Source organism: Vicugna pacos, chromosome 14 (assembly GCF_048564905.1).
Source record: "Vicugna pacos chromosome 14, VicPac4, whole genome shotgun sequence".
In the NCBI taxonomy this organism is placed as follows: domain Eukaryota; kingdom Metazoa; phylum Chordata; class Mammalia; order Artiodactyla; family Camelidae; genus Vicugna; species Vicugna pacos.
This window is the reverse complement of record NC_133000.1, coordinates 20,027,836-20,041,821: the sequence shown is the minus strand read 5'-3', so window position 1 is coordinate 20,041,821 and position 13,986 is coordinate 20,027,836. Positions and strand designations below refer to the sequence as shown.

The 13,986-nt window shown below is 40.3% G+C and overlaps 1 protein-coding gene across 1 annotated transcript; it reads left to right on the top strand.

The window, feature by feature from the left end:
* Positions 1-3,570: 3,570 nt before the first annotated feature.
* Positions 3,571-10,396, top strand: FAM216B (family with sequence similarity 216 member B). Its single transcript, XM_006209423.4, has 4 exons — positions 3,571-3,665; positions 5,425-5,536; positions 8,174-8,294; positions 9,996-10,396. The coding sequence occupies exons 1-4, from the start codon at positions 3,625-3,627 to the stop codon at positions 10,211-10,213; spliced, it is 492 nt and encodes a 163-aa protein (XP_006209485.3). The 5' UTR covers positions 3,571-3,624; the 3' UTR covers positions 10,214-10,396.
* The last annotated feature ends 3,590 nt before the right edge of the window (positions 10,397-13,986 follow it).

Here is a 13,986-nt window from a genome sequence, read left to right as displayed (position 1 = left end):
AAGGACCATTGCTAATTCCTAATGAAAAAGACTTCTTTGTGAATTCCTACAGTTGTCAAAAAACACCTGGCCGTGAGTCTTGAATTGTTTGCAAGTACCCAGGGCACCTACTGTATTTGCTTTTGATGTCCTAACCTTCTTATTCCATAGAGTCTATTTGGGATTATATAGTAAATATGAAATCTTTAGACACTTCCTTGGGTTACATTCCATTTTAGGTTAATTCTGAACTTTATGACTCTGTTTTCCTACAGTCCTTAGCACATACATGGCCATACGCAGCTTTCCTTTGCTGCTAATCCCTGTGTCTAAGTGTCCAAAGTAGCTCTCACTCACTAAGAGTGGATTTTATAGCTCAAACTGGGGTTCTTAGTTTCCTTGCTATGAAACCAGTGACCTTCAAGGGGTTGGCAAGTGTAAGAGCTTTTGTTCTGGGATCTTGGAGAAGTAGGAGTTTTCTGCGAAGAGATGAGAGGCGAAAAACCAGATCAACCCCTATGCCAAACCCCACCAAGCCGGACTGAGCCCAGTGGAGCCCCAGTTCATAGCCTCATGTGAAAGAGAGTCCAACAAAGACTGTGAAAGCTCTGAATGGAAACAGGAATCCAGGTGATAAACAGCAGCACAGACTGGGGGAAAGGACACTTATTTTCTTCACTTCATCATGGTGCACTGACCCCTTCTGAGGGCTTGGGGTAGCCGAGGGAGGACACCTGGCAGAGTCATTCCCACGAAGAGCCCTGCAGCTAAGGGGATCCTGGAGAAGAAGCAGGAGAGGAAGGACACGAGGAGATAACTTCCTCTCGGGTTCGTGGTTTTCCTGGGAAGGACTCATCTTGGTGATGGACAGTGACACTCTGCCTCTGGTTCTAGCAGACGGGAGTCTTTGAATCAGGGTTTACTCTCATCTTGGCTTCCATTCATGGGTCCCTTCTCCTCACTTGATAACCTCACCAGGAGGTCGTGTTTATCCCGCCATTCTATAAAAACACCATTACCCGTGTTCTAAACACTGGAATGTCGCTATACCGATGTCTTAAGCACTGTGTCCCATTGCTGCACCAATGTTTCATCTATGAAACAGTATACATCTTTACTAATCGTCAAAATTATATTTTGAATAGTAATTAGATGTTGGGTGTTTCTATTCTTTTTTTGCAGTCAGTTTTAATTCTCTTTGAAAAGTCTAGCTGGTCATAGGGAAATTCTTCATTTCATGGGAAATTTCTTTGCCCAAAACTGATGGTATACATTTTTCATCATTCTTAATCCTTGTGTTATTGTTCAAAAATTTATATCTCATTCTTTGACACCATCTATAGAGCTAGGTAATTATCTTTTATTTTGTCTCCTTATAAAATTCCAAACTTCCGTGATATTTGGCACCCATGGGGTATATGTAGAAGACCTTCAGCCTTCTGTCAAACTTCACAAATGCAGGAAGTACCTCTTAGGTTTTGTTGCTGGCATTCCCCTGTGTTGGGGTGTCCGTTATCTCTCAGCTTTATACTTACCCTTCTATTATCACAGTAGTGGGAAGACTGCAAAATACATTTTGCAGAATCCCTTGCCAGCTGGCAGCCAATGGGAGGCAAGAGAGGGAAGGAGAATGGTTTCTGCTTGCATCCGTAACAGGGCGGCATCAGGAACCGCACAGCAGTAGGAACAGCAAGGATGGTAATGGTGGTGACAGCAACAGTCACAGCAGCGGTTCTGAAAAGAACACAGAAGCAAGAGTCGCAGGTGAGTGCCAGGTCTTGAGGTGCTACTCAGGCAGCAGTGTCCCAACAGTGTCCCAGCCTCAGTGGCACAGGGTAAAATCATTTTCCCTCTCATCCTGCAGCTTAAGTTACGATACAGTTTAGGGCAATGGCCAATCCTGGGATAAGCTAAGCTTTCTTGTTTTGCTCCCGTAGCCCATTCCAAAACTATTATATTCCTTCCACTCAGCTCCCGCTCTGTCAACAGCTAGATCTGTTTCTGTTTTCCCGACTGGGCAGGACAGACGCGGGCTGCCGTGAATCAGCATGTGTGTGTAACAGTCAGCAGATGTGTGATGCCCTCGAAGGCATTTCATCATATCCTGGAAAAACATTCAAGGGAGACTCAACTAACAACGTCAACTCTGCAAAATACTGTTCTTTGTCTCTCATAGACAATCACCAACCTCTCAGATCCAGTGAGAGGTTTTGTAGCATTCAGGGGCATTTATAGACCTTTGCTTGTACCATGTTTATCCCCCAGAAGGTCTGCATTTAAACTATTGGGAAACATGCAGACTTTTTATGTCTGATGAGTCCTTTCTTTTTTCTCTGAGCTATTCAATTGGTCACTTTTATTTCCCTATATTTTTCTTCTCATTAACCACCTAAGAACTTTGAATCTGTAGTTTCCTTTTGGTATTTCTTCCTCCATTTCTCTAGGAACTCTTCATTTTTAGTAGCTACTCTGGCATTCCGAGAGAGGATTCTCAAGAAAGAAAGGAAGTCTGTAGTAATAATGCTAGCCCAGGGGAAGGGATAAGATTGCTCTCATGAGTCAGGTTAAAATGTGAAGCTATGTTGATGACATCAGTGTGGGCAAGAATCTTGTGCTGTAATTCATTATCATGCAGCCTCTATCCAAGATCAAATATGGAGAATATCATACTCCTCCAAAAAGTAAGACAGGAACATTATTGTAACATACAGAGACAATAGTCAATTGCACAGTGTAATCTTTTTTTCTTCCAAATTTTGTATCTAATCAAGGGTCAACTTCTAGGGATTATCATATTAAGTGAAGTAAGTCAGAAAAAGACAAATACCATATGATATCACTTATAGTGAAATCTAAAAAAATTTAAAATGAACTTATTTATAGAACAGAAATAGACTCACAAACATAGAAAACAAACTATGATTACTTAAGACAAAAGGGGTGTGGGAAAGGATAAATTAGGAGTTTGGGATTAACAGATACACACTCCTATATATTAAATAGATAAACAACAAGGACCTACTGGATAGCATAGGGAACTATATTCAATATCTTGTAATAATCTATAATGGAAAATAATCTGAAAAAGAATATATATGTATGTTTATGTATAACTGAATCACTTTGCTGTACACCTGAAACTAACACAACATTGCAAATCAACTCTACTTTAATAAAATAAATAAATAACATATAGGACAATTCCATAGATTACCATAGTCAAATTCATGCCTGTGCCTCTGTATTTAGAAATTATTCCTTCATTGTTCTGAGCAATGGGGATGGGGTTACTGACTCCAAATCTGAGAAATATACAGCCTGTTGCCTTGATAGATTTTTTTTTTAATTTTAAAATTCAGCCTCTCTGTCTGCATGCACTTTCCTCCCTATGTCTGCATATAATGGTAGATTTAGAAGTCGACACTTGATTAGATACAAAATTTGGAAGAAAAAGATTAAACTGTGCAATTGAATATTGTCCAGAAGCAGAGAAAGGCATGCAGCCAAATTTCCCCAGCTCTTTTTTTCATCACATGACGTTGCTTGGATATCAGCTAATCAACAAACTGAATTTTACCACAATCGCCCCATGCAGGAAGAGACTTTGCAAGAAAATTATATTGTTGCGAGAAAACTACATTGACTATGAATACAAGCTTTTTACAAAGGGAATACTACAATACAGGGTAAGTTTCTTTTAAGCCAATCTGTCTTTCTGTTTCAGATACAAGTTACTTTGCAAATTTTTCCTCCTGAATTCTTCAAGCATTTTAATCAAACTTTTTAAAGGATAGACCACTTGAATCAGTAAGATGGACTTCCTTAGCAATAGCCCAAGAAAAGTACACATGAATTGTTGCCACAGGAAAGATCATCAGTCATTTCCTTATGCTATTTGAGGAGAGAAGAAATCTTTCCAGTTTTGAACAATATTTATGCTCTGCTCTACAGATACAGAAAATGGGCATAGGGATATTGAGATGATTTGAATACAGGATAGAGTGGAGGCTTCTATCATGGAGAATATTAAAAGGGTCTATCTTGGTTGATGTGGTTTCTGGAGTACATGTTGAAAGAAAGTAGTATTAAATAAAATATTTATAGTTTAATTTATAAGTTTGTATTGTGGAAACAAAACACAGGAAGAAGTGGACTGATGTTTTCCTAATAAATTTCTCTTCTGGAAGATTTGAGCCTTAGTTTTGTGTACTCAAACCAGAGCTTTCTCACACGTTAAAATCCTTGTTAAGCGGGGGAGGGTATAGCTTAAGTGGTAGAGGGTATGCTCAGCATGCACAAGGTCCTGGGTTCAATCCCCAGTACCTTCTCTAAAATTAAATAAATAAGTAAACCTAATTACCTTCCCCCTAAAATAAATTTAAAAGTTTTTTTAAAGTGCAACACACTTTTAAAAATTTTTTTTAATTCTTATTAAGTGCATGTACGTGCGCGCGCGCATACATTTGGGTAGAGGAGAGAGGAGGAACCAGCCTCGAATAAGAGCATCCTGCATTCAAGTCTCGGTTAATCAAACAAGCCGATGGGGTAGGCATTGTTGACAAGGGCAAAGGAATGAGCAGAGAAGAAAATGCTCCCATTTTCCACTCTGCCTCGGCAACCCTATACCAATATGTCAACCCTTCCTTGATTGTTAATTTTTAAATTGTTATATATACCTCAGATTCTAAACCCTAAACTGCGTGGAAAGGAAAGGAGATGTACTCAGAGCGGGTGTGGCGCCTTCATTTTGTATCTTGCTCAGGTTAGAAACACAGCGAGGTTTAATAGTTTCTCGTACAGTATCAGGCTGTGAAATTGCAAATCTAAATGTGCAAGAAATGATGAGTGATGTAAAGCTGACGGTAAAAAATCATATTTTCAAAGGATAGTTCATGAGCCAGGAAAGTGCACAACACATAGAGTATGATCTCCCTTTCCTAAAATCACACGGATGTACACAGAAAATAAATAGATAGACAGACAGACAGACAGACAGACAGACAGACATCAAATGCCAACAATAGTTATGGACAGTTAGATTATAGGTGATCTTACTTCCTTTAATTTTTAAATTTTCCCAAATTTTCAAAATAAGTACTACTTTTAGAATTTGATAAGGTAATAACTATTACTTAGAACTATCGAGAAATAACCGTTGTGACCTGGTGTGTTTCTACAGCCCACCTGTTTCAAGCGCAGAGCGACGCAGAAAGACAGAGCTCTCTGAATTATTCCTTCAATACCTAAGAGGTGGGAATAGGGCAAAGTGCAGAACTAAGCAGTCTGATGAGGTCCCAGCCTTGGAATCGCAAGAGAAAATGTCTTTCCCCTTGAAATAAAGAACATTTACTTATTTATTTACTTATTTGCTTACTTACTTAGGTACATGCCCAAAATTGGTTGAACAAAATGAAATTTTATGCTATGTTTTGTTGTTGCTTGGAGGTGCAAGATCAAGATGGGAGAAAAACAGAGGAGACAACAGCAGCTCCGGAATGCTCCACAGATTCCTCGCATTCGAGTCCCTCCCTCTGCCTCGGACACTTCCTTGCTGAAGGTACAGCATGTTGTTCACAGCTGGAGGGGCCTTCTCTGTCTCTTCTTCAAGAGCTGAGGACTTCCCAGGTCTTTGTTTACCCAGCATTAGGGAGAACACTGGGCTCAACCAAGGTACTTGGTTGATGTGTGGGTGCGACAATGAATGAGCATTTGGATGATCCAATCCTACACCCACCCAGGAACTCTAGGAGATGGTCACAGCTCCCTTGCTGACCCACCACCAGTGATGGGAGACTCGCTAACTGACCACATTGTGGCTCCCGGCTAGAGAGTACCTTAGCTCCTTTTGGTCAAAATTAGTACCAGCCGTTCTCATACTCTTTGTAAAAATTTCGATTCTCTTCCATCCCCTCAAGGAAGGTTAAGCAACAGGGTAAAGATATTACAAATATTATCTGTTACTTCTCATTTAAGAACTTGAGAGTTTTACTAAAGACAGGAATCAGGCATTTTTCTTTATAAAATAAAATCATAACTTTTAAGATGTTATCTTATGTAATGGAAACTCCCATTGCACTTTAGACTTTTGCTCTTGAAATAGCTTGCAATTTTCATGTTATATTATTCTCGATCATTTGAAAAGGCTTAGTTAGGAATCTATTCTCTTCTTCAAATATATTATCTTTGCAAACATCTAATACAGAAAATGTGAAGCTGAAATGATGTCTTGAAGTGTGACATATATACTTGGCTACTTTTACTCTGGATGTATTTCCAATATCAAGTTTAAGGAAATCTCTAGATCTCAAAAAAAAAAAATTCTGACCCACAGATTTCAACTCCACATAAAGTTTCTAGCAGATAAAATTCACTTAGCTTTTGTATGTAATTATCTTAGGTTTAGTTTTTATTACATGGTTATCAACTGGTTTTGAACATTCTGTCATTGTTTTGAATTTTTTAGCCCACGATGAACTTATTTTACCTTGATTTTTCTAAAATGTTGATGCCACTGTTTCCCCCAACTGTATGCAGTAAGCACTTAAGACATGCTAGATATGTACAAGTAGTTGTGGCCCAGACTCTTCCAGGTCCGCTCTAGCACTGGATGGTAGCCTTCTCAATGGTCTCCCCGCCAGTGGTCCGTCTTCCCTTAAGCCCCTCCCCACAGCAGGACCAGAGTGATCTTTCTAAAATGCAGAGCTGCTCAGCTTAAAGAATGGCATTTCGGGCTGGGTAATTCTTTGTTGCAGGAGACTGGGAAGCTGTCTTGTGCTCTGTAGTATGTTTGGCAGCAACCCTGGCCTCTGCCAACTGAATGCCAGTGTCATCCTTCCTTCTTTCCATCATTTGTGACAACCAAACATGTCTCCAGGTATTGCCGAATGTCCTTTGAGGGTCAAAATCACTTGTGTTGAGAACCATCACCTCAAATAAAAACCAAGGGTTCCCCATGCAAAAGATTGTCTTCAAACTCTTAACAAGCAGAAAGACTTCTGTGATCTTCCCCTGTCTAGATCTACCTCTAGAGACTTTCCCAGCTCAGACTCTATATTCTGGTTAAAAAGCCTGGTTCCCAGTATATTCAGATATTTTGTGCCCTATAAGAAAATCTGTATCTCTTTCTCCCTCTCATCAGCCGTTCTTTTTCTTCCAGTAGAGTAGTTCCCAAATGCTAGAGTCCATGTGTCACAACCACCTGGGGGGCACCAGAGTGCTGGGTGCCGTCTCCCAGAGTTTCTGAGTCTGTAGGTCTGGGGTGGGGCCTGAGAACTTGCATTTCTAACAAACTCTTAGGTGATGCTGATGGCCTTGGAGAACCAGTATTCTAGTCCCTTGAGGGAATTCTTCCTCACCCTGAAGACGCAGCTGTGCTGGTCGCCTCTTTCGGGAAGCCTCCTTGGCTGCTAAAGCAGAGATTGTTTTCCTTGTCGGTTTTCATAGCACCTTTCACTAATGACCTTGAACCCTTATCACATGACCCATTATCTACCTGTCTGTCTCCCCTGTGTCCTGAGACCTCTCTGTGGGAAGTGCTCTTTTACCCTCCCGGGGCCTGGCATGCTTCAAACGCTGTGTAGACTCATGGCCTACCTTCCTCAACTAGGATTATAATAGATTGTAACACAGGTATAGGATATTGGAAATCCTTGGCTCTCTCTCAGCCCAATACTTTGACCTGCTTACCTAGAATCGCTCTTTTTTTTAAAACTCATTTTCACCATCACACAAGCCAGTGGATGACTGTTTAAGTAAACTAAGGGAGGGGAGTGGAAACTGCCCAATTGTTTTCTAATTGTTACTCTATCTATCTGTTTATCTATCTACCTATATTTCTATCTTTCTGTATCTATTTGTATCTCTATTCATAGATATCTATGTATCGACATATCTGAATCTTTCTATCATTTCTACCTCTATACATAGATAGGTATCTATATCTATCTTTCTATTTATTTATCTTTCTATATGTAGAAAGAATTTTTTTATTTTTCATAAAGGAAAAGCTTTAAAGTCACGGAACTATTAAAATTGTTTTAGACGGCTATGTAGAATACGCAAACATTTCTAAATGGCTTATATAGAGACAGAGAGAGAAGCATCTTTTTTCTGTGGAAGTCAGTTTGGAATACATCACGCTCTAATCCTATCGAACGCCACCGACTCATCAAAGTCACCTACTCTGCTCCGACAGGACCTAAGCCGAGGGCAGCAGCGATACTTTTACAGCATCATGAGGATTTACGACTCCAGGCCCCAGTGGGCGGCCCTGCAGGCCCGCTATATTCACAGCCTTCAGGAACAGCAGCTGCTTGGTGAGTTTAACTGTCCAACCTGAACCAGGCACCTCAGGACGGGACTCGTATGCTGCAGCTGGAAGTCAAGTTTCCAGATAAATAATGCAAGTAGAATGGCCCCTCCCAGCCTTCTATTTTATCAACTTGGTTGGCAGGTAAAATTTAAAAATGATTATCTCTGACAATAAAAAGCAAGGTTTTATGGGGAAATTAAGAGGGGTTAAAGGAATCAGAGTATGGATTGTTATCCAATGTCAACAACTCTCTGAGATTTACAAGAACTTGATCTAGTAGAAATGGCCAGGGGCTCAGGCAGATGGTCGCAGCTTGGACCACAGCTCAGCCCCATGCTGGTTGTGCAAACTCAAAGGCTTGCTTGACTCACAGCAATAATAGGTATATACGTTATGTACTGTGTTTCTGACATTGTACCACGTGCTCTGCACAGACTATCTCATTTTCCCCCTACTTTATGGTTGTGGGAAACTGCAGCTCAGGCAGATTACATAACCTGATCAAGATCTACCGATAGTCACTGCCAGTTAGGACCATCACCTGCATCTTCACCCCCAGGCTCTGCCATCTCTCCTTCCACCAAACTCGTGAGATTTTATGAAGCACAAATGAAAGAATAGTTGTGAAAAACCTTCAGAGATGATAAGGAACAACCCACTGAAAGGGGTAATTGTTATTAAATCCCTTTTCTTCCAGGAGTCATTTTCAGTCTCGGTCTCCCTCCCTTACTACCCTCTTCTCCTAACTCCAAAAGAGCCTTTCTTTTGTAAAACCCTCACTGGGCATGAGCACAGCTACCTTATGACTGCTGTTCCTGTGTTTCCACAAGAGGAAAAGACGGTTTTGGCAAGTGATTTAATAGCAAGAACAATGACAACAATAGTTATCTTCTGCAGGCTTTCTATGAGCCAGGTTTCATTCTAAGCACATTGCATGTATTATTTAAAACTAAAACACCTCTACCTGGTGATGCCTTTATAACCACATTTTACAGAAGAGGAAATTGTGACATGAGTAAGTTAAATAACTTAACCAGGGTCAAGCAACTAGTAAATGGCAGGACTCATCCTGGTCCCCATGATTGTCTGACGGTTTGCAGAAGCATCATCCAGTAGCTTTGTTTGTAGAGTAAAACTGCATAGAAATCAATGAAATCAAAAACAAAGATATGCAATGTTTAGCGTATATAACCCCCCCCCCCCCGTCTATGTTATTAAAATACAGACTTCTGACTCGGAAGGACTTTGAAATAGAGTTAGAAATCTGCATTTTTAAAGATCTGCATTTTTAATGTGGCCTCGGCCCAGTAATTCTAGAGTGCTCGATCTGCAGACTACACTTTTAAAACACTGAGAAAAATGAAATGAAATGAAATACAGAGAGGTTGAATATACCTGTTTCTATCTGAAGAAAGTTTTGAAATTGAAGATGAGCAATTCAGATGAAGACTCCTTATGGCTCAAGTCCCTCTCCAACTAATCAGTGACTAGGTATTTATTAACTAAATTAGCTGAGAAAGGCGAAAGAAGAAACATATACTTCATGTCTTGAAAGATTCTACAATCTGAGCGTCCTAAACACAATTGTTTCTACCCCCGCAAAGCAGAAGGAATTTTGTGCATATGGGAATATTTGCAGAATTGTTTGCTTATCTGTTCTGCGGAACTGTTGACTTTGAAGTTTCTCTCATTTCTTCTCCCCCAGGCTATATTACCCAACGGGAGGCCTTGGCTTGTGCCGCTGTGCTTAGGGCTTCAACCGAGAGAGCTGTGGCCAAGGCAGCTTCTCAAGGAATCCTCCCCAGGAGAGCATCAGGCGTGGCAAGGACCCGGCGCTCAGCGCTGCCTGTGGCTGTGGTTCGACCCAGGGCCCAAAGCACAGGGCTCCGATCCCCCAGGATCAAGCCTTTGCACAAGCTCTGAACAGGCAGTTTGCCCACATTCTCTTGGCACCTAGTGGGTACTTAGTGCATATTTGTTGAATACGAATGAATAAAAGAATAACTTCGAATACAAACCCCACATCTAGAAATCATCTCTCTGTCTCTCCATTCACATCCATTTTGCCAGCAAGAACAAGCTGAGAGGCTTAAGAGCAATGGAACCAAGAGTAAGCAAGTCTTTCATTCCCTACATAATCTGTAGAGTAAAATGACTTTTGACGCTTTTAACGTAAAAGCTTCTTTTGAATTAGAACATCCCGGAGACATCCCAAGAACAATGGAAAGGGCGAGTGACCAGAGGGTTCAGGTCCTCTGTCACCAGGTGAGCATATTTTGAAAGCCCCCTATGGTGTGTATTGAAAATACACAAACCAATGGAGTGACTGCTGAGCGTGCAGGGCTTCTGGACCATATCATCTCAGAGCAACTGGACTGTGCCTTTCTGTGTCCCTCTTCCTCTCATCTTCTCCATCAAACAATAGCATTCCACTTGGCCCCGAATCTTCTGCTTCTTGCCTAACTCAGTCGCTTTGTGTCCTCTTGAAACTTGGACTTATCAACCGGCCACAGCTGAGTTCATTCTACACGGCTGTAATTGACCTCGACACCGGCAAGAGGATTCAGGCACACATCTTCCCCTGGCAGCTGAAGATACACTCTCAGCAGAGCAAAAATAGCCGCAAAGAACAGATCTCAAGTTTAAGCTTTCTGTGGCCTTAACGGTTTTAAGCAAAGTACACCACACTGCACAAATATGCCAAAGGCAAGATAACAGTGAGTCAGATCATCACACGAACGGTAGAGTATAAAATTACTTCTATTTCATAGTTAGTTTCATCATTGGTGCTTTTTTGTATGTTAAAAATAAGTCACCAGTGCTCAGAGGAACTCAAAACAAACAAACAAAAAAAATGCCTTCTCTTCATCTCATTTCTAAATGTTCCGCACACTTCTCTTGTTCAAATCGATCAATGACTTTGTCAAGCCCCTAAGAGGAGTTGGTTGAGATGGAGTATAAACTTGCTTGACAAGGAATATGCTAACAGTGACCTGAAAGGAAGATGCTGCAATATTACCAAAAAAAAAAGAAACTCATTGATGGTGATGATTATCTTCTCTCTACAAACATTAACATAGAAGATATACAAGTTGCTGTGAGATTCTGAAAACTCCCAGTACTGGTCTGGGATGTGATCTAATTTTGGGTGGAGGGGGAACAAGAGACATGGTTGGCAAGAAGACTTGGAAAGCCAATGCTGACTTTGCTGGGTTCATTCACTTAATATAGGGAAGCTTCTTGACGTCTGTAAATCAGGCCCTGATTCATGTACTGTAAGTAGTTTTATGGTTCTAAGTTAAGAATTGTTAGGTAGGTTTAAAAGAAGAAAAAAGAAATCAAATGAAACTAGGGTGAGTTACAGGGTAGCCCTCTTAAGAGACAGGGGTTTGTAGTTGACCTAAGTTGGCCTGTATTAACCTTCCCATTGCTATCACAATGGGGCTTTAATCCCTTTGAACTTGCATGCACTTTTATCTTAGACCTTTTTTTTTTGATGGGCATAGATACTTGCTATGTCGACCTTAGCTAGCAATGCAGAATATTAAGGAGGCTACTTATAATTCTGAGCAGCATCCCTGCATCAAAAACTTCAGAAGCACCTTGTGTCTGATAGAGAATTCTGAAAGCTAGTTGTCAGGTGAATGTTACAGGCCCAGAAGAAGGACAGGTAGATCTAAGTTGGTGCAGAAGGTCCCATTTGTTGGATCTCCCTTCTGAGAAAATAATGCCCTACCTCGTGAGCCCCATACCCAAAGCTTATGAAGACTATGATTGGTTGATGGTGCTGGAAGAAACATACTCACCTGGGAGGATGCTGAGAAAGATGCTCAAAGGGGAGCAAAGGACACACGGTACCTTTCAGGAAAGCCTACTACTTCCACTCATTGGAGACAAGATTCTTGCCCTCACAGTGTCAATGGGCATCATCAGAACTTAAAGAAAGTCCTTGAGATGTCACCATTTCACCTGAAATTACTAGTACGCGTACAGCACCTGGTTTGTGGTAGGTAATCAATTATATTGGTTGAATAATAATGACATGTTGAAAGAGTTTGCAAATCAGACTGACCTATAAACTTGTGAAATATTCTAGGGTCCCGGAATTCCACAACTACTAGCGGGGAGCAGCATTAGTTTATTAAGGACAGTGGAAAAGAAGAGTGCAGCCAGGTGCCAGCAATAGGGGTGCATTGTCTGTAAAGGATTGTAAAACAATCATAAAGCTGCTTAAAAGCTGGTCTGCTTTCTATTATCCCTATAAGCCAGCAATTCTAAACAGTATCAATGAAGAAATATTCTTCTCCTCAAAATCTTTTGTTGGTCTAGTTTCTAAATAATTGCTGAAGTTACTGTTGAGTTTAAATTTTATATATATATATATATATATATATATATATATATATATATATATGCTTCAAAGTAGCACATTTTGATTGCTTTTCCTTTAATAAAATTTTATTCTGCATGGAAAGTGATTCAGAGAACTCCAAAACCATATCATATCAGCTGATGTGGTTTTTGTTGTGATCACAACCAACTCTTGTTTATGCTTATCATAAAGACAAGAAACAGAATTTGAATTACTTCTTTATGTGGCCACTTAGCATTTTCTTTTTTTTAAACAATTTTTGAGGTACAGTTGATATGTACTAAATGTGTTCAATTAAAGATCCGCGAGTCTTGATAAATGCATACAGTCACATAACCAGCACCACAGTCATACTATTTCCTTGTGTCATTTCATAGATAATCTTCTCCCCCAAACTCTGGCCCAAGATAATCATTGATCTGCTTTCTATCTCTATGGTTTTGCCTTTTCTAGAATTTTACATAATTGGAATCAGAGTATAGTCTTTGATGTCTAGCTTCTCTCACTTAGCATGATGCTCTTGAGGTCCATGGTGTTGCATAAATCAGTAGTTTGTTCCTTTTCCTTGGCAAGTAGCATTCCAATGTAGTGATACACCAAAATCTTCCTGTCTACTCACTGGTTAATGAACATTTGGATTGTCTCCAGCTGTGGACTATTACAAATAAAGCTGCCATAAATAGTTTAATACAAGCCTTTATGAGCCCACCGGGCTAGCTCAGTCGGTAGAGGATGAGACTCTTAATATAAGCCTTTATGTGAACATTTAAGTTCTTAATTCTCTTGAGTGTATACTAGGAATACAATTACTGGGTCATATGGTGCATTCAGACTTCACTTTATAAGAAACTGCCATCGTGCTTTCTAAAGTGGTGGCACCATTTTGCATTCCCACTAACAGTGTATGAGTTCTAGTTGCTCTATATGCTTGCAATGTCAGACATTTTAATTTTTGTATTTTAGTGACTGCTGACTGCTGGGCAAAAGAGAACTTGGATGGGTGGGAGACAATGTCACTATCAGTTACAGTCACAGTCTCACTGGGAACCACGGCAAACTTCAGGGGAGAAAGTTATGATAGATACGAAGGTGGTGATGGCAATAATCATGGAGATTTAATAGAAGAAGTTTCAAACTTCAGCAATTGATCCTGATAAGGCAACTCTCCACTTATTTTTAGGGAAAGAGGGGTTTGGAGGAGACGAGAAAGAAGAAAAAGAAGCAACTCCTGCAAAAAAAAAAAAAAAAACCACACACACAAAACTATCCTTGGGCAAAACTATGTTGTGCTTCAGTGTGTCCTCAGTCACTTCTCATTTTTCAT